This window comes from Chlorocebus sabaeus, chromosome 7, assembly GCF_047675955.1.
Source record: "Chlorocebus sabaeus isolate Y175 chromosome 7, mChlSab1.0.hap1, whole genome shotgun sequence".
Taxonomy (NCBI): Eukaryota; Metazoa; Chordata; class Mammalia; order Primates; family Cercopithecidae; genus Chlorocebus; species Chlorocebus sabaeus.
Window position 1 is genome coordinate 27,308,337 of NC_132910.1, and position 26,805 is coordinate 27,335,141.

Sequence of the window (26,805 nt, forward strand, 5' to 3'; positions counted from 1 at the left end):
ATGTGGGGAATGTGTTCCAACCATTAGCACCTATGAGACTTACAGGAATTAGGAAATGAAAACATTAATAATATGGTTTGGCTCTGTGTCCCCACCCAAATTTCATCTCAAACTGTAATCTCCGCATGTCGAGGGAGGGACCTGGAGGGAGGGACCTGGTGGGAGGTTATTGGATCATAGGGGTAGTTTCCCCCATGTTATTCTCATGATAGTGAGTTCTCACAAGATCTGATGGTTTAAAAGTATTTGGCAGATCCCCTGTAGTGCTCTCTCTCTCTCCTGCCACCATGTAAGACATGCCTTGCTTCCCCTTTGCCTTTCGCCATGATTGTAAGTTTCCTGAGGCCTCCCCCACCATGCAGAACTGAGTCAATGAAACCTCTTTCCTTGATAAATTACCCAGCCTCAGGCTGTTCTTTATAGCAGTGTGAAAACGAACTAATACAATTAATAAACACATAAGGGCAAAATTAATGACTTTCAAAATAATCATTACAAAAATATTGAATGTACTGCATTTATGTACTCTTCTGACAAAACGTGTCTAGAAAAGATACCATAATACAAGCCACCTTGATCAGAATAAGTAAAAAGTAAATTTAATTAAACTAATTTATCCAAGTCACCGATTTTGCTAGAGCTGAATACATTTATTCATCTAAAATATTAGTCATGAAAAATTCATCACACATTTCTAAGTCTTCTGAAAATGGTACTCTGATTTTAAATTCTTAAAAGCTCTGGCTAAAAACAACATATTCTTCACTCCTATCTCACTTTCCAGATACAAGTCCCACCTTGAGCACTTTCATTGCCTTTTCCAACTTTTTCTTGTTTTTGGAACTTTTCTTCCCTGTAGCATATTGTACTAGCAGGTCTCTTGCTGTTGGTCCATCATCCTAAAGAAGAAATTACTTTGTAAAATTTGTAAACAAGGAAAATCTGCATAGAATGAAAGAGTAAACCTTTCAGTCCCTTCTTGGTTCTTATACTCTTTGCACACAGCTATTAAAAATGACTACTACTTTTAGGCTAGGCGCGGTGGCTCATGCCTGTAATCCCAGCGCTTTGAGAGGCCAAGGTGGGTGGATCACTTGAGGCCAGGAGTTTGAGACCAGCCCGGCCACCATAGCAAAACTGTGTCTCTACTAAAAACACAAATGCTTAGCTGGGCTTGGTGGCGCACACCTGTAATCCTAACTACTCAGGAGGCTGAGGGAGGAACATCACTTGAGCCCGGAAGCGGGAAGTTACAGTGAGCTGAGATCACGCCAATGCACTCCAGCCCGTCTCATTAAAAACAAAAAAAACAAAAAAAAACCAAAAAAAAACAAAAAAACAAAACAAAAAAAAACAACAAAAAAAATTCAGTGGAAAAAATATGCCTATGTGTGCACAAACAGGTACATACAAAGATTTTCACTGCAGCACTAATTTTTTTTTATTTTTTGAGATGAAGTCTCATTCTGGCACCCAGGTTGGAGTGCAATGGTGTGCTCTCAGTTCACTGCAACCTCCACCTTCCAGGTTAAAGCGATTCTCCTGCCTCAGCCTCCCAAGTAGCTGGGATTACAGGTGCACACCACCATGTCTGGCAAATTTTTGTATTTTTAGTAGAGACAGGTTTCGTCATGTTGGCCAGGATGGTCTTGTACTCCTGACCTCAAGTGATCCGCGCACCTCAACCTCCCAAATTGCTGGGATTACAGGTGTGAGCCATTGCACCCAGCCCTCATTTTTCCTTTAAAAACTGTTGTCGGGCAACCCACTCGGGTCCCCTTCCATGCTGTGGAAGCTTTGTTCTTTCGTTCTTCACAATAAACCTTGCTACCACTCACTGTTTAGGTCCGTGCCATCTTTAAGAGTTGTAATACTCACTGTGAAGGTCCGTGGCTCCAAAACGAAAAACAAAACAAAACAAAAACTGTTGCCTTCCTTTACAAATATGTACATAGTTTACTACGGCATATGTATTCCCACTGCCCTATTCTGAAATAAGTATCATTTGCTTTTAGAGAGTTTCTCTCTTTTTGTTATTTAGGTTGCCATTTACAGTAAAAATGTATACACTGTTTAAAAGATGTTATCACATGTTCCAGTACTTTGGTTACCAAAATACTAAAATGGGGAAGAATAATTTTATTTTTTTAAAAGAAATTATTCTTTTAATATTTCATGCCATCATGAATCTTGATTTTTTCTTCCTCAAAAATATGGTGGTGACAATTTTCATCCTAAATTTACATAGTGAGATATAGGTATAACTTTAGAACTAAGATCAAGGTCGAATAAATCTGTTTTATTAATTATTTAACCAATCTTACTGAATACAAGTGACAAATTCCAAGTAGAGTAAAATAGCATGGCAGAATTAAATAGAAGGGCAAAGGTGTCATCTAAGTTCCTTTCTAACTTCAGCAGTCATAGACTTTACAATGTGCATTCAGAGCAATAATGAAAGGTAAGATTCAGAAGCAGCTATGATTAAACTAACCTCAGATTCAGAGTCACTGTCCTGTTTTTCTTCTTCATCTTTCCCAAGAAAGAATGTCAAAGCAGCAACTAATATCTAAAGACCAATGAGAAAAAAGTCAGCTACCTGATTCAGCTTAAAACAAAGAATAAATCCTTTTGACCATGCTTTATACACATGCATGAACTAAGATCTGAAGAACAAATTCAAAGAGTGGTGGGATTTTTGCTCATTTTTTCAATTACAATTGTTTTTATGTTATTTCTCTAATAAATAGTCAATTTAAAGAACTAGATAAAAACTGCTAGGCTGTATATAGTCATCCTTCAAGACTGTCAAGAATTTCTACATCCCCTATAAGAAAAGTGACATTATAGCCCTTCTAACAGACAAAAGTCAAACACTGACCTTAAATTTCTTTTAGCAGTGCCTAAGCCCAATAGAAATCAAGAATCACAAGGGAAAACATTAAAAAACCACTGAGGCTATCATTTATTACATAGCAATTTTAAAACTCATAATTCTGTTGACTCTTAAAGTTCAGATGACCCAGGAAAGCAGTATAGGAACCAAGAAAGCATCACTTAGCATAAACTGCATGTCTGCACATCACTGCACGCCTGGTGTGCAGGCATGCAGTTTATGCTGAGTGATGCTTTCTTCTAACTGCGTGCAGAAAGCAGACTACCCACAGACAGAGCTTACACACAGCCCTATGGGCGCTCACCTTGGTGACCTTGGAGAAACATGCAGTTGTGATAACATTGACAGTTTTGGCATCATTCCTGGGGGGAGACAATGAATGCTTTGAAGTAAATTTTCATTCTACTGTATTTCATAGCACAGAAAATGGCACAAAATGAACAATATAACAAATGTCTGTGACATACCAGAATTCCCAAATTGTCATATTTCAAAAAGATATGGGTTGCTAAATTAGTCAACCACAAGTAAAACATTTCAATAGATTTTAGCCCAGACTTATGACAAAATTTGCAGCCATTAACATGGAGTATTTAAAGAATTTTTAATGATGTAAGAAGCTAGTCAAGTGAAGAGAAAAAAAAAAACAACTGAGAAGGTCTGGGACAGTGGCTTGTGCCTGTAATCCCGGCACTTTGAAGGGCCAAGGCAGGCGGATCACTGGAGGCCAAGGAAAAGTTCAGGTTCAACCTGATCAACATAGTGAAACCCCATCTCTACTAAAAATACAAAAAAATTAGCTGGGCATGGTGGTGCGTGCCTGTAATTCCAGCTACTTGGGAGGCTGAGGCAAGAGAACTGCTTCAACCCAGGAGGCAGAAGTTGCAGTGAGCCAAGATCACACCATTGTACGCCAGCCTGGGCAACAGAGCAAGACTTTGTCTCAAAAAAAACCCCAAAAAACAATAATAATCGAGAATTTTAAAACTATAATATATAGGCTGGGCGCAGTGGCTCACGCCTGTAATCCCAGGGCTTTGGGAGGCCAAGGCAGGTGGATCACGAGGTCAGGAGATCGAGACCATCCTGGCCAACACGGTGAAACCCCATCTCTACTAAAATACAAAAAAAATTAGCCAAGCGTGGTGGTGCATGCCTGTAGCCCCAGCTACTCAGGAGGCTGAGGCAGGGAAATCGCTTGAACCCAGGACGCAAAGGTTACAGTGAGCCCAGATCATGCCACTGCACTCCAGCCTGGTGACAGAGCAAGAGTTTCTCAAAATAAATAAATAAATAAATAAAATAATTTAATTAAAAAATAAAAAATAAATGAATAAATAACAACTATAATATAGAAAAATTTCATCCATATTTAAAAATTCACATTAAACAAAAGACTGGGTGGAAATACCATAAATACTCACAGTAATTGATTAAAACCACTTTTTAAATTTCTCCAAATTTTCTGCTGTAATGAATATTACTTTTATAGTAAAATAAGTCAATAAGAAAAGCAAAAGAAATGAGTTGAGGACACTGTATCAACAAACGGAAGTATATGAGGCATGATATTTTATATAAATAGGATGAACTGACTTGAAAATCTTCAAGAGTGGCAGAAGAGATAGCACAGATTTTGGAGTCAGTTAGATCTGGGTTTGAATTTCAGCTCTGCCTCTTAACAGCTAAACTTTTACTAACTCTAAGAACTTCCATGTCATTACCTATAAAATGTGGATAATTCCAGATAAGCTACATCTTCTGTTCTCAAGCTGTTCTAAGTGAGGTCCTGTCAAAGTGCCCAACCTCAGTAGATGCTCAAGAAATGATAACCAATGTTATTAGTCATTTGAATTGCTTCTATTTTTACTTCCAACTTCAATCTATGACAGAGGTATATTAAAGAGCTCAAGCTCAAGAAAAGTATTTGTATATGTGCTCTGTATCAATTATAAATGAAAAAAGAGTCTACTTCTCATAAGACAAATATATATACACTACCAGATGTTCCTTCTGTAGAGTTCAATCATTACATCTAAAGACATCTTGGCTGCGGTTGCATTGCTATCTCTTAACATGGTGTACATGAAATTTTGCAATACCTGAAGAAAAGGAGGAGAAAGAAGACTTAATACACTGATGGTACAATGCTGCAAAAATGGAAAACAGAAGAGTACTTACTACATTCACTTTATTGTTCTTGTGTTTTGCATTTATATTCTTGATATCAGTCACAATATGTGTGTATAAAGTCTGAGGAAAAGAAACAAAAACATATACATTAAACCTAACCAACATTTTTAACCTTGCTATATTTGGAAAACAGTATGAAAATACAGGATGACTTAATTTTACCTATTTTTCATTATATCACAAAAGAAACCCAAACCAAGCAAACAAACAAAAAAGCAACTACAAAGCAAAGCAAAGTTGTCCTCAAGAGGTTAAACATGGAGTTTCATGTAATACAGCACAATTCTCCTAGGTATATATCCAAGAAAATGAAAACATCAGTGTTCATACAAACGTTCATAGCAGCCTTATTCATACTGGCCAAAAAATGAGATAACTTAAGTTTCCATTAACTGATGAATGGATAAACAAAATGTGTTATATTTACACAATGGAATATTATTTGGCAACGAAAAGGAATAAAGTACTGACATGCGCTACAATATGAATGAATCTTGAAAACATTATGCTAAGTGAGAGAATCTAGTCACTAAAGACCACATATTGTATGACTCCACTTATATAAAATTTCCAAAACACACAAATCTATAGTGACCCAAAGTAAACTGGTGATTACCTAGAGCTAAAAGGGATGAGGAACAGGATTAACTGTTACTTGGAATAGAGTTTCTTTTGGGGGTGACAAATGTTCAAAAATTGATTGTGGTGATGGTTGTACCACTCTGTCAATACACTAAAAAACACTGAATTGTATATTTTAAGTGGATGAATTTTATGTAAAGTATATCTCAATAAAAGTGTTATTAAAAAAAATGCTCCAATTTACCAAGCACCTAACTGCATGCAGGAAAACACTGCTAATGCACATATCACTGGTGCCCACACCATGCTCCCATGGACCACTTTTATTCCACAAATTAGACTGTGGGCGGCAAGCCACCCAGGTGCCGAGGTAAGAGACCGAGGGCACCAGCTGTTCCAGTATAATGAGGAAAATATATATAATAAGAACAGTTGTACTAGAAATAGCTTATAGATATGATTACTTACGAATAATATTAATGATTAATTTGTAGCACTACTCTTTATTCCAGTATTATAATAATCTTTGCTCTACAATTATAACCTAGGAAAAACCAGGCCATACAGAGATAGGAGCTGAAGGGACACGGTGAGAAGTGACCATGCCTGGACAGGGCCACTAGAGGGCTCCTTGGTCTAGTGGTAACGCCAGCGACTGGGAAGATGCCTGTTACCCAGCGGACCTTGGTCTAGCAGTAGCGTCAGTGCCTAGAAAAGGCACCCATTACTTAGCAGACTGGGAAAGGGAGTCTCCCTTTCCCTGGGAGAGTTAGAGACGGGAGAGTTAGAGATGACTGGTCCGCCACTTCTTGTAGAGGGCCTGACATCAGTCAGGCCCGCCTGCAGTCATCCGGAGGCCTAACCGTCCTCCTGTGATGCTGTGCTTCAGCGTCACGCTCCTGGTCCACTTTCACGTTCCACCCTGTACACCTGGCTCCGCCTTTTAGATAGCAGTAGCAGAATTAGTGAAAGTACTAGAAGTCTTTGAAATGCAGAAGTAATGGCGTAAGCTGTCTCCCTGTCCAGTGGAAATATGACTCATGTGACCTTACCTATCACTGGAGATGGCTCACACTCCTTATCCTGCCCCCTTGCCTTGTATCCAATAAACATCAGCGCAGCCTGGCGTCGAGGGCCACTACCGGTCTCTATGTCTTGGTGGTAGTGGTCCCCCGGGCCCAGCTGTCTTTTCCTCTCTTTGTCTTGTGTCTTTATTTCTACAATCTCTTGTCTCCGCACATGAGGAGACAAACCCACAGACCCTGTAGGCCTGGCCCCTACATTAGACCAAGAAGTACAACTGCTAAAATCAAACAGTGGTAGTCTCTTAATACTTTGAAAAAAATTTTAAATTAATTAATGTAAACTTAAGTTTTTCTTTCCTTTTTTTCTTTAAATACAGAAGGGGTCTTTCTATGTTGTCCAGGCTGGTCTCAAACTCCTGGCCTCAAGTGATCCTCCCACCTCAGCCTCCCAAAATGCTGGTATTACAGATGTGAGCCAGTGTCCAGCCAAGTTTTTCCGTCTTAAATTTCTTTCATAAATCTTCAGCTTCTAGTGTTATATAAGCAAATGCAAATTTGTGGGAACATGTTAATAACAACAACAAAGTTTTTTGTGGGGGAGTGGGCCAGTTATAGCTGTGAGTACCAATGTCCTGATTTGGCCAGCCAGTATGGTGCAGTAGTAAAAGGCTTAGGTTCTGGAACCAGAGCCTGGGCTTATATCCAGTCCCACCACTAAGAATCAGTGTGAGAGTGGGCAAGTTACTCTCTCTCTCTCTCTTTAACCTCAGCCTTTTCATCTGCAAAGTAAGAATAATAATAATGAGGATCCCTCTCTCATAGGGCTTTGTGAGTAAATGAGTAAATACACAAAAGCTCTGAGAATGGTGCCTGGCACAAAGTATGCCCTCAATAAATACTGGCTATTAACACCATACTGCATGCACACACGGTTGCTTTTTTTTTCTGTTAAAGTAATTGTAATTCTTAACTGTATCCAACAATGTAAAGCATCGATAATTCAAGGGACAACAAAATTTTATGTTGCCTCAAGGAAGATTCAGGGAAATTATTTTTTGCTCTTTACCTTTCGCAGAAGCTTATCATGGCAACGTAGAAGTTCAAAGAAGAGTTCTAGCAGGCTTGATGGATTGATGAGATTCTTATTTCTCAGCAAGATCAAAGCTTTGCAAAATGTCTCGGGAAGAAAAATAAAATACCATAAGACAATGGTAAAGTTAACAAGGTGAGAAAATAGAGCATATATGTCCCAAGACCTTAATGTCTTTTACTAACTAGATACTATTGTAGGATTCAGAACAGTCTCTGCCTTCATGGAGCTTACCCTAGGGATAGAGCAGAACGGAGGACAGACAAGTCAAGTAAGCACATAAAAAGTGGGATCTAAGAAAATAAGTGTCATGCAGGAAGCAAACACGTTTACATAATGGATAAATAGTGACTGGGGGAGGGCCACAGGGAGGTCAAGTAAGATCTCTTTGTTGCGTCACCATATGGCAAAACCCTGAATCCATAAAGACAGGTGGGATAACAACATAATACACTAAATTGGAATAATCAATGCGAGTTTGTGACCTTATGAGGCATTCTTTTGATGTATCATCAGCACTAAGAATGGCCCAACAGCAGTTGTTGTACTTCTCCCCCACGCCCTTTTTTTTTTTTGAGATGGGTCTCGCTATATCGCCTAGGCTAGTCTTGAACTCTTAAGCTCAAGCGATCCTGCTTCAGCCTCCTGATTAGCCAAGACTATAGGTACTCAGCTATTATTATTATTATTTTTTCTATTTTTAAGAGATAGAGTCTCATTATGTTGCCTAGGCTGGTTTCAAACTCCTGGAAACTCCTCAAATGATGCTCCTACTTCAGCCCCCTAAGTAGCTGGGATTACAGGCATGAGCTGAAGTGCCCAGCAGCAGTGGCACTCTTGCTTAACACCAATTCTTACATGTAGCCCTATCATCCAAATTTTGGCCTTGAATGTTCTCCTTCATTAGACGAAATACAATCCTTGAAGAACAGTTGATTCCAAGTCTTGGGGCAGGAAAAACGGTAAGAATGAATTTGGAACTATTTCTGCCAGAATTCAAGGATGCTTTCAAAAACAGGGGCAAGGCTGGACATGGTGGCCCATACCCATAATCTCAGCACTTTGGGAGGCTAAGGGGGGAGAATCACTTGAGGCCAGGAGTTCAAGACCAACCTTTGCAATGTATTGAGACCTTGTCTCTACAAAGAGAGTGTGGTGGCACACACCTTGTGGTCCTAGCTACTTGGGATGCTGAGGTGGGAGGACTGCTCGAGCCCAGAAGCTTGAGGCTGCAGTGAGCTAAGATTGTACCAGCCCGGGTAGCTAAGTGAGAGACCCTATCTAAAAATAAAAAATAAAAAATATATATATAAAAAAATAAATTTTAAAAATCAGGGAAATTGCTAAAAGGACTAAGAAGCTCCCCCTGGCCAGGTGGTGACAATCTGAACATAAAGTAATAAAATAATAATGCTCAAAAAAGTTTTAAAGTACATAAAAGGTAGTTATAATGTCAAAGGAATACATATAACTTGATTTTTGTTGATTTCAGTAGGTAAGAATTACTACACATGGCTATTTTATTTCTTCCAAAAAAACCCCACAATGTTTCTATCTGTGTAAGCAGGACAGAGTGAACAAAAACTTGGGAATGATTCAAAAAGTCTTGGAAAAATAGCAAATACACCAGGTGAAAGAAAGCACAGTGGTTGATAAGAATTGGTGGTTATCCCAATAACCAATTAAAAAGAGCTTCCCAGTGTGTTCAACGCTTCCTCTGAAGAGCAATGCTAACTATACAGACTCAATCCTTTATCTCCAGGCAAAGGAAATAATCCATTATTTTTTAAAAACCTACTAGTCATCATAAAGCACTATAAAGAAATATACATACACATTTTTTTCCATTTTTAAAACAATTTAGAGGCAAGGTCTCGTTATGTTGCCTAGGCTGCAGTGTAGTGGCTATTCACAGGCACGCTCATATCACACCTCAGGCTCAAACTCCTGACCTCAAGCAATCCTCCTGCCTCAGCCTCCTGAGAAGCCGGGACTACAGGTACACCTGGCACATTTATTAATTTAATAATCCCCATAGACCAGTTTGGTGGGGTATCACCAGGAAAATAAAACTTAAATCCTAATTACATGGAAAGCCATTAAGTCTCTATACCCAAAATATCAAATCTCTATGAGCTACAAGGACTTCAAGAGTAACATGACATTGGTAAAAGCCTTTAGACTAGGGGTTCAAGTTTGGAGTCCCTTGGGCTGTGCTGCCAGGTCCCATGTACCACCTGAGTGTCAATCAGTTGACAATCCAGAACCTGCAACCTTGGCTTGTATGAGATGGTATTCTTTTTCTTTTTGGCCTAATCAAATTACTAAAATCCTAAAGTAGTACAAAAACGATAGAAATATAAAAAACCTGAGAAAATCTAATGGAAAACAAAGATTAATCTAAAGACTTGGCATTTCTACAAGTTTTGCTACAGGATATTAGCAAGTTTTCTGATCATATTTGTGTACTTACCTGCTGTAAAGAGGTTTGAAAAGCAGACATATTAAATTTGGAAATGTCTTAGGTTGGGTTCCCTAGAATCAGAGACTGATTTATTACAAGTGATTTGTTGGGGGTATGATCTCAGAAAGGAAGTGAAGGAAAGAGGATAGTGCAGAGACAAGCAAAGCAAAGCAAAGATGTGTCCTTGACTGGAGACTAGCTTTAGTACCATCACAGGAAAGCACTGGAGCACAACCTGCAATGGAGTCAGAGCCACCCTGAGGTAATGCACTGGGCTTCTGTACCACATGATAATGGGCTGTGGGCTACTGGGGTAGGAGGACACCTCCCAGGCACTAGGACTCCGATTTAGCTGAGGACAATGTTCCAGAGAAAGGGCGGCTGAGGGCCACCAGTAGCTGACATTCACAACAAGTAGGGCAAACGGGTACATGGGCCTGGTAAAGGGAATGTCTGCCAGGACTCAACCTCAACCACTAAAGGGACAATGATGAAATGCTCAAACTGACTGTCTAATGGATAAGTTTACTAATTTAAGCATTATAAAAATGACAAGTTGTAATTAGGATTCTTCATGCATATGAGATGTGAATGACTAGATGAAATCATCTACTCAAAAGGTTAAAGAGCATCCTGCAGGGTTAGTGTGCTGGAAGAATAGAAAGATCACAGTGCAGCTGAAAACAACAGGAGATCAGAAACACAGGCAGGAAGCAGATGATGCAGGCACCTTTGAGCCAGGTTATTAAGTTTCTGTTCTACTCTAAGTATAAATGAGAAACCATAGAAGGATTTTTAGGAAAGGATATAATAATTTACATTTTCCAAAGAAAATTAGCAGAGAGGCTGTTCTCATTTAAATATATATGAATGCAGCACACATGAACACAGCACAATTTATTCATCCAACTACTGGTCCTACCATTCGAAGATCTGGATCCAATACGGTATGATTGCAGGAGAGAAGATCTTTCACCTCTTGAGGAAAATTACTTAGATACTCTGGGTAGCAGTGACTAATCTGTAACAAAGCAAAGGCTCTTCTGAAGTTTCTCTCTTTCTCTCCTGTAATTCAGATGCACACATTTAGGATGTTCTGCAAAAGGAGAGTAAAAGGCTATGTTTCATAGAAGTAGATGGTTTCAAACAACCTTCTTTTCCTTCTACGTGTTAATTTCTCCAACACTTATTATAGTTTCTCTAGTCTTAGTAATATTTATGACATGATTTAGTACCTGCTTTTATGAAGAATTTGAAGAAAAAAAAAAACAGTCTTAAAGTTTTGTCCTGGTTAGTTTTGCAAAAAGATTTAGTGACATTCTCTAACTCATGATAGGGAGAAAATAAAATTTGCAAAAAGGGAAAGTTAGAAACATATTTTAATTAAGTTCCCATTCCAGAGTGGAATAAGGTTGAGTATTAGTGAAAAAAAATATTTGGCAAACTGTGTGTAACACCGGTCTTTATTTAAGAAATTGTATTCTTACCTGTGCCATAAACATCACCAGCTCTGCTAGTTCTTTGCTGGGTTTATTTGGTTGCAATTTGAAAATCTCCACATTGGATTTGTAATGATTATACTGCTGTAGAAACTGTAGAAAAATAAAATTTAAGTTTGTCACATTCTACTACATGACTTTCTCAGTGCAGAAATTCTTAGCAGAAACTGTTGACAATCACATGGAGAAAAACATATTACAAAAGTATATAAAAACACTCCTTTTGTCTTATCTGCATTCTTCAAAGTGCACTTTTTAAAGACCTGAGCACATCACAGATAATCTAAAGACCCTTTCCTTAGAATTATCATTACAAGTTTAGGCAGCACGGTGTAAGAACAGAGAAACATAAATCCCAAAATTCAGACTATAGCCCTGTTCTGCCAGTTACTATCTAAATGGTACCTACTGCTGGGTGTAGTGGCTCACACCTGTAATCCCAGCACTTTGGGAGGCCAAAGTGGGTGGATCACTTGAGCCCAGCAGTTCGAGACCAAACTGGGTAACACAGGGAGACCCTGTCTCTACAAAAAATACAAAAATTAGCAGGGTGTAGTGGTGTGCATCTGTAATCCCAGCTACTCAACATGCTGAAATGGGATAATCACTTGAGCCCAGGAAGGTTGAGACTGCAGTGAGCTATGATCATGCTACTGCGCTCCAGCCTAGGCAACAGAGAGACACCCTGTCTCACAAAATAAAAATAAAAATAAAAATAAATGACCCCTACTACCATGTCCATGTATGCAGAGCACTCAAATCAGCAGAAAAATAACAGGTCAGAAATATAAATTACATCTCAAGTACATGAAGCTCTCCAGTCAAAATCCCCTCCAACCCCTTTTTGAAAATTATACTTTTAAGTTCTGGGATACATGTGCAGAACATGCAGGTTTGTTACGTAGGTATACATGTGCCATGGTGGTTTGCTGCACCCACCAACCTGCCATCTACATTAGGTATTTCTCCTAATGCTATCCCTCCCTAATGCTAACATAAACAGGGCCTGACCCTGACAGGCCCCAATGTGTGATGTTCCCCTCCCTGTGCCCATGCATCCTCACTGTTCAACTCCCACTTATGAGTGAGAGCATGCAGTGTTTGGTTTTCTGTCCTTGTGATAGTTTGCTGAGAATGATGGTTTCCAACTTCAACTATGTCCCTGCAAAGGACATGAACTCATCCTTTTTTATGGCTGCATAGTATTCCATGGTGTATATGTGCCACATTTTCTTTATCTAGTCTATCACTGATGGGCATTTGGGTTGGTTCCAAGTCTTTGTTATTGTGAATAGTGCCGCAATAAACATACATGTGCATGTGTCTTTATAGTAGAATGATTTATAATCCTTTGGGTATATACCCAGTAATGGGATTGCTGGGTCAAATGGGATTGCTGGGTCAAATGGGATTGCTGGGTCAAATGGTATTTCTGGTTCTAGATCCTTGAGGAATCGCCACACTGTCTTCCACAATGGTTAAACTAATTTACACTCTCACCAACAGTGTAAAAGCATTTCTATTTCTCCACATCCTCTTCAGCATCTGCTGTTTCCTGACATTTTAATGATTGTCATTCTAACTGACATGAGATGGTATCTCATCGTGGTTTTGATTTGCATTTCTCTAACGACCAGTGCTGATGAGTTTTTATTCATGTGTTTGTTGGCCGCATAAATGTCTTCTTTTGAGAAGGGTCTGTTCAGATCCTTCGCCCACTTTTTGATGGGGTTGTTTGTTTTTTTCTTGTAAATTTGTTTAAGTTCCTTGAAGATTCTGGATATTAGGCCTTTGTCAGATGGACAGATTGCAAAAATTTTCTCCCATTCTATAGGCTGCTTATTCACTCTGATGATAGTTTCTTTTGCTTGCAGAAGCTCTTTAGCTTAATTAGATCCCATTTGTCAATTTTGACTTTTGTTGCCATTGCTTTTGGTGTTTTAGTCATGAAGTCTTGCCCGTGCCTATGTCCTGAATGGTACTGCCTAGGTTTTCTTCTAGGGTTTTTATGGTTTTAGGTCTTACATTTAAGTCTTTAATCCATCTTGATTTAATTTTTGTATAAGGTGTAAGGAAGGGGTTCATTTTCAGCTTTCTGCAAATGGCTAGCCAGTTTTCCCAACACATTTTATTAAATAGGGAATCCTTTCCCCATTGCTTGTTTTTGTCAGGTTTGTCAAAGATCAGATGGTTGTAGATGTGTGGCGTTATTTCTGAAGCCTCTGTTCTGTTCTATTGATCCATATATCTGTTTTGGTACCTTAAAAAAAAAAAAAAAAAAAAACAAAAAACTAGGTCTCTGTCACCCAAGCTGGAGCGCAGTGGCACAATCATAGCTCACTGCCACCTCAAACTTCTGGGCTCAAGAGGTCCTCCTGCCTCAGCCTCCTAAGTAGCTGGGACCACAGACGTTCACCACCATGCCCGGCTGATTTTTCATTTTTATTTTTTGTAGAGATGGGGTCTCTTTATGTTGCCCAGGCTGGACTCAAAACTCCTGGTCTCAAGTGATCCTCTCACCTCAGCCTCCCAAAGTGCTGGGATTACAGGTGTGAGGCATAGCACCTGGCTCCCCTTTTCTTTTAAGTATCAAGAAAAACTTTATGCTAGAGTTCTAGACAGGATGTGTTAACAGCCAATAGCAGTAGACGCATGGAAATAATAATAGCTTCCACTTATTCAGCATTTGTTATGTGCTAAGCTCCTCATGTACATCAACTCATTTACTTATGTTTAGTTGTACCAGCCATGTGATAATCAAATGTTGGAATTCACCAGGCCTCAGTTCCACAGTTCCATGCCTTACAGCTAACTACTCTCCACCCATACATAGTCCATGTCTTTAAATTATGTGACACACACACACTCTTTCTCATCATCCCTACCTGGTCCAGTGAACTCCCAATTCACATATCCAGTCACCCGTCTGACATCTCTGTTTAGGTGTCTAAACAGACATCGTAAACTTAGCATGGTCAAAAAACATAACTTGATTTCCCCAACAAAACTGCCAGGCCTCTAGCTTTTGCTAAGAACAGAAGTCAAGTCCCTACATGCTTCAGACAGAATCACTTCTCTCTTGACCCCACACCTCCACTGAATAGGAGTGAGGAGAGGGCTGCAGAACTCCTCATGCTCCTGACAAAATCCTCACCCCAGTTCTTCCCCTACCCCACCCATAGCCCAGCTAACACTATTTACCCACCTTGAGATGATCAGGACTAATCTCATTACACCCGTTATGTGCATCAGTCCCCAAAAGAGCCCAGTATTCCCTGGCCATCCCTCATCCCCCTCACTCTAATCCTCATACCACTAGAATCCTGAAACTCTTGGGGTGGGGCCAAGGCATCTGAATCTCTTTTAAACAGCCCAGTCATTCGGATGCTCTATGGGAACAGTGGTTTTCTCCTGACACTGCTATATCGTTTCTTTCTCCCAGCATGGATGAGTCAGTAGGCATCCTCGTTTATCAGTGCTACTTCCAGAGCACTCATATCCCTCCAGATTAACATCCTTTCTCCTCCTTAACTGTACTCACCCCCAGCTTTGAATCTTATGCCACAAGACCCACTATTCCTCCCTGTAGTCATCTAAAGACTAGGGCTATCCTCACATTCCTTGAACATTTCAGCTCTTTGCTCACTGTCTTCTCACTCTCTATCACAATTCCTATTACAATACTTAGTGATTTCGTATCCACATGGAGGATCTCTCCAATACCCTGGTCCCTCATTACCCTGACTTCTCCTCCTCTAATCATCTTGAACTTACTGTATCTTAGCACTCACTTCCATGCTCACACCCTAATTGTTGTCATTACCAATAACTATATTACAACTCCATAATCTCAACCAGAGGTATATTCCTCTCCAACCACATCTCCTATTTTCCAAACTCCAACGATCCTTCAATCTCATCAGAATCCATAGTCCACTGAGCCTGCTACCTTTCCACTGCACCTAACTAACCCCCGCCCCAACTTCCCTTCTCATCCAGCTTCAATTCCATGATCAATCATTATAATCACCTTCATGCATATACTTCAACTCACTTGCCCATTTCTCTTGTCATTATACCCATTTGGTAAAATGCCCACCCTGTGCTTTCCTTCTCTACAGATACGCTCCCAGAGCTGAACATGGTTGGAGAAAATCGGCTAATTGGTGTCATTTTATTTTTTTATTTTAATTTTTTTTTTAGAGCCAAGGTCTTGCTCTGTTGCCCAGGTTTCTGTGCAGCGGTGCTATCATGGCTCAATGCAGCATCAAACTCCTGGGTTTAATCAATCCAACTGCCCTAGCCTCCCAATTAGCTGGGCCTATAGGCATAAATTCGTAACTACAAACCTCAAATAAGCCCTGCATGTACTCCAGCAATCTGATTACATTTCTCTAGTCCCTTCACTTTCCCACTTTTCTGGACAACCATTTCGTACTTTGCATTCTGTCCTCAAACCTCACTTTTTCCCTGTCCTCATTCTCAGCAGATGATCTTATCTCCAATTTCACTAGGAGTATAAGCAATCTGAGAATAATTTCCATTCAACCACCTATCTTCTCCTGTGCCCATATACTTTACCTTCTCTCCTATTACAAAAGCTGTCAGGCCACCATCTAAGGCTAGCCCCTCCAGTTGTGCATTAGATTCTAAACCCTGTAACGTCACTCAATCAAGGTCTTTGCTTCACTAGTCCCCACCTCCCATTTCCTGCCTCAATAGGTTCTGCCCCATCAGTATATAGATATGCTGTTCTTTCTGCCATCTTAAAAACAAACAAACAAACAAAACAAAACAAAATGGAAAAAACCTTTCTTGGTTGGGCACGGTGGCTCATGCCTGTAATCCCAGCACTTTCGGAGGCTGAGGCAGAAAGACTGCATGGTTTCAGCTTGGAGACCAGCCTGGGCAACATAGCAAGATCTCATCTCTACAAAAAAATCAGCTGGGAATGGGGGTTGCACACTTGTGGTCCCAGCTAGCCAGGAGGCTAAGGTGGGAGGATTGCTTGAGCCCAGGAGGTTGAAGCTGCAGTGAGCCATGATCATACCACTGAACTCTGGCCTGGGTAACAGAGCAAGACTCTGTCTTGGGGAAAAAAAAAAAAAAAAATCCTTTCTTGATTCCACTTTACTCTGTACCTTCCACTCCATTTCTCTCTTCAGAAAAAGTCCTTTAAAGAGTTGTCCATATATCCATATATGTTGCCTAATTGCCCTCCTTTTTAAAAAAAATCCTTTAAATTGAGATATAATTCATATACCATAAAATTTACCCTTTGAAAGTGTACAATTCAGTTCTTCAGTATATTTGCCAAGTTGTACAATCATAAGTTTTTCATCACCACCAAAAGAAATCCATTAGCAGTTATTTCCTATACCCCTTATCCTCAACTCTGGCAACCACTAATCTACTTTCTGTCCGTATAGATGCACCTATTCTGGACATATTCTATTCATATACATAGAATCATACTCCAATTGCTTTTAAACCTTCTGTAATCAGATTTTTGCACCCATTCCTCTTCCCAAACTGCTCATATCAGGGTAGCCAATGACATCCATGTCACTAATTTTTTGTTTTGTTTTTTCGAGATGGAGTTTCACTCCTGTTGCCTAGGCTAGGGTGCAGTGGCATGATCTCGGCTCACTGCAACCTCCGCCTCCCGGGTTCAAGCAATTCTCCTGCCTCAGCCTCTGCAGTAGCTGGGATCACAGGTGCCCGCCACCATACCCAGCTAATTTTTATATTTTTAGTAGAGATGAGGTTTCGTCATGTTGGTCAGGCCGGTCTTGAACTCCTGACCTCAGGTGATTCACCCACCTCGGACTCCCAAAGTGCTGAGACTACAGGTGTGAGCCACGGTGCCCGGTCCCATGTTGCTAAATTTAATGGTGGTCAACTTTCGGTATTCATCTTATTTGACTCATCAGCATCTGACATGCTTGGGCTCTCCCTCCCTTGGGAACATCCATACTCGGCTTCCAGAACACCTCCTGGTTTTCCTCCTAACTTCACTGGCTGCTTTCTCAGTCCCTTTTTCCAGTTACTTAGAAACTCACTGGCCTCTAAATGTTGGGAATCCCCAGGGCTTTCTCTACCTATCCAATCCAGGATCTAATCACCCTTCTTACTACCTCCTGTTACCACCATCCTGGCACCACTCAACCCAGCATCATCTCTTGCTGTGGATAATTCCAGTAGTTTATTATGCGGTGGCTCTGCTTCTCTCTTTGCCCTCCTACATACAGTCTATCCTCAAGTCAGAGTGATCTTGTTCTCATATAAGGTGGTTCATGTATTCTTCTGCTCAAAACCCCGTAAAGGCTTCCATCTCATTGAGAGGTAGAATCCCAAGTTCACCCCCTTTCCTCATTCCCCATTTGGAGCCACACTGGCCTTTATGTTCCTGAAACCTACCAGGCATACCTGCCCCAGGGTCTTTATATCTTCTGTTCCTTCTGCCTAGATCATTCTTCCTAAACATATGCACAGCTCTCCCTCATGTCCTTCAGGTGTTCACTCAAAGATTACCATCTCAAGACCTTCCCTAACTATCCAATTTAAAACTGCAATAAACATCTCACCCCCAACATACATCGGTACTTTCCTATTGTCTTTTTTTCACAGCACTTTTCATTATTTAACATACTATATTATTTGTTATTGTTTATCACCCCCTACTTGAATGTCATTTAATAAGCATGTAATTTTTATCGGTACAGCTCAATATTATGTAGTCCCAGGGCCCAGCATTGTGCCTTGCATATAGCAGGTAATTAACAGCATTTGTCAAATGAATGAACTTCAGTAAATGGCACTATCATCTACCCAGACACAAATAAAAAACTTGGGTGATCCTTCATTCCATCTTTTTTCCTTTTCCCCCACATCCACTCCACCAGAAGGCTCTATTAGCCCTACCTCCATGTAGAACAGCACCAATCTTTGTCCATAATTCCAGTGACACCACAATCCCTTGCCTGATCCATTATATTAGTTCCATTATATTAGTTACCCTGCTTCCAGTGTTGCTCCTCTACAAGCCATTCCACACGTTACTTCCAGAGTAAACTCTTTAAAAAATATAAATATAAGTCAGATCATGTCACTCTCCTGCTTAAAACTCTTCAATCACTCCCCAAAGCACTCAGAGTGAAATCTAAACTCATTAACGGTGCCTAGGAGGCTCTGGATAATCTGATCCCTGCCTGCATTTCCTACATGATCTTCCACTGCTCTCTTCTATGCTGACTACACTTTAGCTACACTGGTTTCTTCTCTGCTTTTTTCCCACCAGTAGCTTCTGCACTTTCTATTCCCTGTACCTAGAATGCTCTTGACCTGCCTGGCTCAATATCATCACTGCAGAGCCACCTTCCCTGTTTACGGGGTCTAAACCAGCAGCCTCCAGTTCTAACCTATTCCCATCCAGTTTTACTTTCTTCATCGTCTCTACCATGGTAAGTCTACCCTCACTTGAATGTAAGTCCGAGAGAAGAATGCTTTCTTACCTGTCTTATTCATTACTGTACCCCAATGCCTACCTAGAATAACAACACACAGCAGGTATTATATATGTGATTTTGGATATATACTTAAGTGAATTAAAGAGATAGTTATTATCCCCTTCTTACATATTAAAATACCCATGTAGGCTCAGCGATTAACCCGCTACGGTTACACAACTGGTTAACAACAGAGTCAGGAGGACGAGTTATCTAACGGAATTATATGGACTCTCAACTTATCACTTTCTTTGCGAATGGCTATACAATGCTTTAAGCATCTCAAAGTCTTGCCTATGTTACTTAACTTCTTGTACTTGTTTCCTACTCTTTATTTCCACTATCTTGATCCTTGGAGAGGCTCTCTCTACTGGTGACCTAAGCCACTGAGATTGCCATGTGTTAAAAAGCACTCATAAAATATCTATATGTGAAAATTTGGGGGAGGAGGGAAGTGAGAAGGGCAATGAAAAAATGAGTAATTGTGTTAGCCATTCAACAAATCACAACCTGGTAGAAGCACAAACATGTAATTGCAGCAAATACCTAGCAGAGATACCTGTTTAATGCCTGTCTGATAAATGGGTGTCCGAAGGAAGCACCTGCCAGATTAATACATCAAAACCACTTTCATTTTGTCGGTACTGGGTTCAAACACCCCTAATGTTCACAACTTATATAAGGTTAGTGTACAACGCCCATCACAATGAGGGCCTAATTTTTCAACCTAATCTTTTCCCGAAGCAAATTCTGACATTCGAGTCATGCCAGTTTCCGGTAAGTTTGAATCCTGGCTTAACTACATATACTAAGCCCCCGAGTCTGTCCCTTGTGCTTGAGAAACCCCCACTCTTTCCTGGCACAGTCCACGGTATACAGCCGGCTCTCAGAAACGGACGTCAATCGAAAGCATTCTAACATACGATTCATCAAGGGTTACCGACTAATTCAAGTTTGGGATTTCTGAAAAGAGGTTGAGAAACCCGAGTGGAAGTTGGTGGTTGGGTGCGGCCCATCTCTCTCTCTCCACCTCCGTGCGGTCGGAGAAAAATATCTTAAAACAAAATGAGGTTTAAAAGGTGTTTCAGCAGCAGCAGGGTCTACAGGGCAGGTAGAAAATCCAAAGGGCAACAGATTTTCAAGAGGTGGGGAACGAACCGTAAGGCATGTCTCTTCCCCAACCCCTTCTCTCCTCTGGAGGGACCCCTGAACCTAACAGAATAGGCGGCGAGCCTGGATCCCAGCCCCACTCTAATGCTTTCCCCCACTGGCGTCCCAACTATCCACCACCCGGCCTCTAGCGTTTGCTGCGCCGCACTCCCACCTCCTCGATGTAGGCCGGCGGGTCTCGCTTGATCAGATTCTGTAACTGCGGCAGGTTGCTGGGCAGCTTGTTGTTATTTCTGCTGGACATTTTGGCTGCAGACTAGCGTCGCGGCGAGCACTTTTAATAAAATTCAGACGGCCGGCCAGCTACAGCTTGGACTCGTGTTTCCGGGTATGACCGGAAACAGCACATGGGACGCTAGGTAGGAGACACCGTAGCGGTTCCTAAAGCGAATTATGCTACGGAAGCCTCAGAATGTCAAAATTATTCTCGTTGCCAAAATGCTCTGTGGTATATTGGAGAGCTCTCCCCCAGTGTCCCGCCCCTCGCCGTTGGGCATATGCTACTACTACTTCCCAGCGTTTCTGAAAGGATCTGAAATGTGAATTTTTTCACGTGTATTAGCATATGTCATCATCCCGACACCCATATGAAGCACAAAAATTAGGATTAATAGTTTGTTTTTAATCCCACTGTCTAAAGTTAGAAACTCACTACTGTAATCCCAGCAGTTTGGAAGGCCAAGGCGGGCCTGAGGTTGGGAGTTCGAGACCAGCCTGATCAACATGGAGAAACCCAGTCTCTACTAAAATTACAAAATCAGCCAGGCGTGGTGGCGCATGCCTGTAATCCCAGCTACTAGGGAGGCTGAGTCAGGAGAATCGCTTGAATACTGGAGGCGGAGATTGCGGTGAGCCGAGATTGCGCCATTGCACTGCAGCCTGGGCAACAAGAGTGAAACTCCGTATAAAAAACAAAACAAAACTGAAAAGAACTATGGAAACTAGATAGCACTATTCTCTCTTAGGAGAAAAAAGAGAAAGGAGGGTCATATAAGTTATTGTGTATGATTTTAGACATGTTCTCATTTTGGTTTTGGTTGTTTCAACTTAGCGTGACCCTTAGGGAAAAGAGTGCTGGATGAAATGTGATCATGTTGACCATTAAGAAATGCAATTAATCCGTTAAAGTTCAACCATCGTTATAAGCTCTGTAAGCACACCTCAGCCAGAGTTTTTAATTCAGATCATGGTAATTCGAAGAGGAGAATACGTTTCTACAATCTCAAGGTGTGAAAAATCAATAAGGGTTGAATGAATGAGGTAGGGTGTTGTCAATTAGAGACAGAGAGAAAAAAAAAACTAATTACCCACCCTGTGCCAGGCACTGTTCTGAGCACTTGTATTAACTTATTTAATCCTCAGAACAGCCCTCAAAATAGGTGCTATTGTTATCTCCATTTTACAGAAGAGGAAACTAGCTCAGGGAGATTGCCGCAATTCATAGCCTGTGAGGAAGATGAGATTTCAATCTAGGCAGTCTTGATTGTAACTACATGAGAAAAAACATAGCCTAACAGCTGGTAGCTGGTTGCTGGTCTGGCAAAATAGCCAGATGATAGTGTTCTGCTTAACCAAAGCAATTTTACAGAATGCCAACCTCATCTGTGACCATGATAAAATGAGCCCCAAACAAAAGAACTCTGTAATCACACCTGCACACAAAATAAAGAATGCTCCACAAACCATGTTATTCAGTTGCATTTGGAGAATGACTTATTTATTAATTATCAAATCAGTTACTTGTGAAGAAATAAGTGTAAGCAATAAAAGTTTTTTAAAAAGCATAGATTTAAATTAAATATTTTTGGTTAGGTTATTTTAGTGAGGGCATAAAAAGTATTGTCAAAACAAAATCTGGCTCAGTGTGGTAGCTCAAGCCTGTAATCCCAGAACTTTGGGAAACCAAGGTGGGAGGACCACTTGAGCCAGGTAGTTCAAGACCAGCCTGGGCAATATAGTGAGACCCCACCTCTACCAAAAAATTAAAAAATCAACCAGGCGTGGTGGCACACACTTGTGATCCAAGCTACTCAGGAGGCCAAAGCAAAAGGGTTGCTTGAGCCCAGGAGGTTGAGGTTACAGTGAAGCACTGCACACCAGCCTGGGCAATACAGTGAGACCCTGTCTCAAAAAAAAAAAAAATTAAAATTAAAAAAAAAAAAAGAAAAAGAAAAAGAAAAGAAAAAAGTCTATATACAGGTACTTGAAAATGTCTGGTATTTTGAAACAATAGCCACAAGTTTGGTGTGACTAAAGGTTGAAAGGGCAGGGTGCGGCAGGGAAGGAGCTGAAAAAAATGAGATGGGAGAGGTTGTATAGTCCTGACATGAAGGGCTTTAATTGCTATTTTAAGGAGGGCATACAGGTCAGTTCATTTTACCTCCAGCAGCACGGAAGGCAGGGTTTGTTTCTGATAAGTGAGAACACTACGAGTAAGAATGGCTAACTGAATATATATTTTTAAGATGTTAAATAATTTGGGTATCTAAGGCCACATGTCTGCTTCCATGTGAAATCCTATCCTTTATTTTAAAAATTATAATGTGTTTTTTTATTTTACAGCTTTATTAAGATATAATTGATGCACAACAAACTACCCAGTGAACAGTTAGATAAGTTTTGACATATGTATGTACCCATAAAACCATCATCACAATCAAGATAATGACTATATCCATCATCCCTAAAGGTTCCTTGTGCCTCACCATCCCCAGACAAACACACATCTGCTTTCTGTCACCAGAGATATGTCTGTGTTTGCTGGAATTGTGTACAAATGGAATCATACAGTACCTATTATTTGAGGTCAAGCTTTTTTCACTTAGCATAATTATTTTGAAATGTATCCATGGTGTTGTATGTCTCAACAGTTCACTCCTTTTATTCCTCAGTAATATTCTATCATATAGACATATCACAATTTGTTTATCCATTCACTTGTTGCTGGATATTTGGGTTGTTTCCAATTTTGGCTGTGAACATTCATTTTCAAGTCTTTTTTTTTTTTTTTTTTTGAGATGGAGTCTCGCTCTGTCGCCCAGGCTGGAGTGCAGTGGCCAGATCTCAGCTCACTGCGAGCTCCGCCTCCCGGGTTCACGCCATTCTCCTGCCTCAGCCTCCCGAGTAGCTGGGATTACAGGTGCCCGCCACCTTGCCCGGCTAGTTTTTTGTATTTTTTAGTAGAGACGGGGTTTCACCGGGTTAGCCAGGATGGTCTCGATCTCCTGACCTTGTGATCCGCCCGTCTCGGCCTCCCAAAGTGCTGGGATTACAGGCTTGAGCCACCGCACCCGGCCTCAAGTCTTTTTTTTAAGAGATAGAGTGTTGCTCTGTCACCAAGGTTGAAGTGCAGTGACATCATCATAGCTTATTGCAGCCTTAAACTCCTAAACTCAGCCTCCCTAGTAGCTGGGACTACATACAGGTGGTGTGCCACCATGCCCAGTTAATTTAAAACAATATATTTTTGACTGGGCCCAATGACTCAGGCCTGTAATCCCAGCACTTTGGGAGGCTGAGGTGGGTGGATCACAAGGTCAGGAGATGGAGACCATCCTGGCCAACATGGTGAAACCCCGTCTCTACTAAAAAATACAAAATATCAACCAGGTGTGGTGGTGGGCAACTGTAGTCCCAGCTGCTCAGGAAGCTGAGGCAGGGGAGTCACTTGAACCCAGGAGGTGGAGGCTGCAGTGAGCCAAGATCGCGCCCCTGTGCTACTCCAGCCTGGCGACAGAGCAAGACTCTGTCTTATACATATATATACACACACACACACGTATATACATACATATATGCATATATAGATACATATTTAGAAAAAATATATATATACATTTTAGAGACAGGGTCTCACTGTGTTGTCCAGGCTGGTCTTGAATTCCTGGCCTCAAATTATCCTCCCCCCTCAGCCTCCCAAAGTGTTGGGATTACAGGCTCAAGCCACCATGCCATGCCATCAAGTCTCTATGTGGACATAAATGTTCATTTCTCTTGGTAAATGTCTAGGAGTAGAATGACTGGATCAATATGATAGGTTTATGTGTAACTTTTAAGAAACTGCCGATCAATCTTTTGCTTCTACCATTCTACTGAAACTGTTTTTTTTTTTTTTATCAAGATCACCAATCACATCAATTTTCATTATTTTTCTTAACCTGCAACATTGGACACAGTTGTTCTCTCCCTTCTCCTGGAAACATACTTGGTAACTGACCTTTAACTGGTCTCTCTGCATTTTCCCTTACCCTCTTACACTGTTATTTCCATGTAGTGGTCAGAGAGCCTTAAATGGAACAGGTTATTCTTCCAGCTTCCCTTCTCACTCAGAGTAAAAGTTAAGTTCTTCAGTGGCATAGAAGGCTGTTATGAACTGCATGATTGTGTACCCCCAAGTTCATATGTTGAAACCCTAACCTCCGATGGGATGGTGTTAGGAGGTAATTAGTTCATTAAGTTGGAGTCCTCATGATGAGATTATCATCCTTATAAGAAGAGACACAAGAAGGCCTGCCTCCTTTCTCTCTGATCTCTGCCATGTAGGGTACAAGAAAACATCTGTTTGCAAATCAAGAAGAGAGCCTCATCATATACTAAGATACTAGATCTTATTATTACCTCGCTCATTAGAAACCAATGATATTGACTGTGTTCAGAAAAGCCAGTCATGTCTTCATCCTTTTCTGATTAAAATACATTGTTTTATTATTATTTGAGACAGGGTCTTGCTCTGTCGCTCAGGCTGGAGTTCAGTGGCACAATCATGGGTTACTGTAACCTCAACCTCCTGGGTTCAAGCTATCCTCCTGCTTCAGCCTCCCAAGTGGCCGGGAGTATAGGTGTGCACCACCCTGGCTGGTTAATTTTTAAATTTTTTTGTAGAAATGAGGGGCTGGGTGGGTGGGTCTCACTACGTTGCCCGGGCTGGTCTCAAACTCCTGGGCTCAAGTGATCCTCCCGCCTCAGCCTCTCAAAATGTTGGGATTACAGGTGTGAGCTTCGATGTTTGGCCTTTTGTTTAAAAAAACTGTTAGATTAGCCACAAGAGGGAGCTCATGCTTTTCTTGTTAACAGGAAAGTTACGTGATTTGACATGCCCACAAACTCTTAACAGAAATCTCATAGAGAATTCTAGTCCTTCTTAAAGCTAATTTAATTTTTTTCTTGTGTTTTCTTTCTTTCTTTCTTTCTTTCTTTCTTTCTTTCTTTCTTGCTTTCTTGCTTTCTTGCTTTCTTGCTTTCTTGCTTTCTTGCTTTCTTGCTTTTCTCTCTCTCTCTCTCTCTCTCTCTCTCTCTCTCTCTCTCTCTCTCTCTCAATCTTTCTTTGACGGAGTCTCACTCTGTTGCCAGGCTGGAGTGCAGTGGCACGATCTCGGCTCATTGCAACCTCCGGCTCTCTGGTTCAAGCAATTCTCTTGCCTTAGTCTCCCGAGTAGCTGGGATTACAGGCAAGCGCCACCACGCCCAGCTAATTTTTGTAGTTTTAGTAGAGACGGGGTTTCACCATGTTGGCCAGGATGATCTCTGTCTCCTGACCTTGTGATCCGTCTGCCTTAGCCTCCCAAAGTGCTGAGATTACAGGCGTGAGCCACCGCACCCGGCCTTTTATCGTATTTTCTTTCTCCTCTCTCTCTTTTTCAGCTTTATTATGAGTTTTCCCCACAAGCCCATGCTATTTCTTTGCTCCTGTGCACAGTGAAAACTTTTGGCCTTGCCTCCGGACAAATATATCAGGATTGATAGATTTTTGTCATTGGTACAGGCCCTCGCTTCTTGTCCCCCTCCACTGCCTCTCTTTTTGCTGATCCAAGATCCCCAACATTCTCCCTAGCTGCCAGAGATCATTCCTGTTTCTCCACTATTCAGAGAAATTTAGCTTAGTTTTGCTTTAACTTCCATACCATCAAAACTCCTAGGCTCGTCTCTCCCTGGTCAAAGGCTCCATACAAAAGAGAGACAACTGCCCTGAGATAATTTCTGAGGCTTTCAGTATTGCAGAAGTGATTGCTGGCATTTCTTTTTCCAAGCAGCACATTTTTTTCTTCTCGGTTATATAGTTTATTTTGACATTTATCCTCTTACCTAATAGATTGTGATTTTTAGTTCCTCATTCCAGAGGAAATGCAGGTTGTCTACTCCAATGGTTAAAGAAAGCTGGTGATAGATGGCTGTACCTACTTATTCCTACACTCTACCAGAAGGCAGAGGCCGAGACTTAGTTCTCTGGAGATGGAGATACCAGCAAGTCATTCCTTCTTTTTTGCTTTGAGCAAAACAAATTCTTTATTAAAACAGTTGACTTGAAACAGTATATTATATCTAAAGGAGGAGTTTTTTTTTTTTTTTATTTGTATAGCAGACTTTTAAAGAAAGCAACTA

The 26,805-nt window shown here is 40.8% G+C and overlaps 1 protein-coding gene across 1 annotated transcript in view; it reads right to left on the reverse strand.

Moving 5' to 3' along the window:
• The window catches only part of SDAD1 (SDA1 domain containing 1), a 38,025-nt gene extending 17,245 nt beyond the window's left edge, over window positions 1-20,780 (reverse strand). The window contains exons 1-9 of the mRNA XM_007998929.3: window positions 20,582-20,780; window positions 11,738-11,842; window positions 11,173-11,271; window positions 7,763-7,873; window positions 5,078-5,149; window positions 4,898-4,998; window positions 3,201-3,258; window positions 2,495-2,569; window positions 798-899 (exon numbers count right to left, since the gene is read on the reverse strand). Of these exons, the coding sequence (XP_007997120.3) occupies window positions 798-899; window positions 2,495-2,569; window positions 3,201-3,258; window positions 4,898-4,998; window positions 5,078-5,149; window positions 7,763-7,873; window positions 11,173-11,271; window positions 11,738-11,842; window positions 20,582-20,671 (813 nt within the window). The 5' untranslated portion in view covers window positions 20,672-20,780. The remainder of the gene's footprint in view (window positions 1-797; window positions 900-2,494; window positions 2,570-3,200; window positions 3,259-4,897; window positions 4,999-5,077; window positions 5,150-7,762; window positions 7,874-11,172; window positions 11,272-11,737; window positions 11,843-20,581) is intronic.
• Window positions 20,781-26,805: the final 6,025 nt, after the last annotated feature.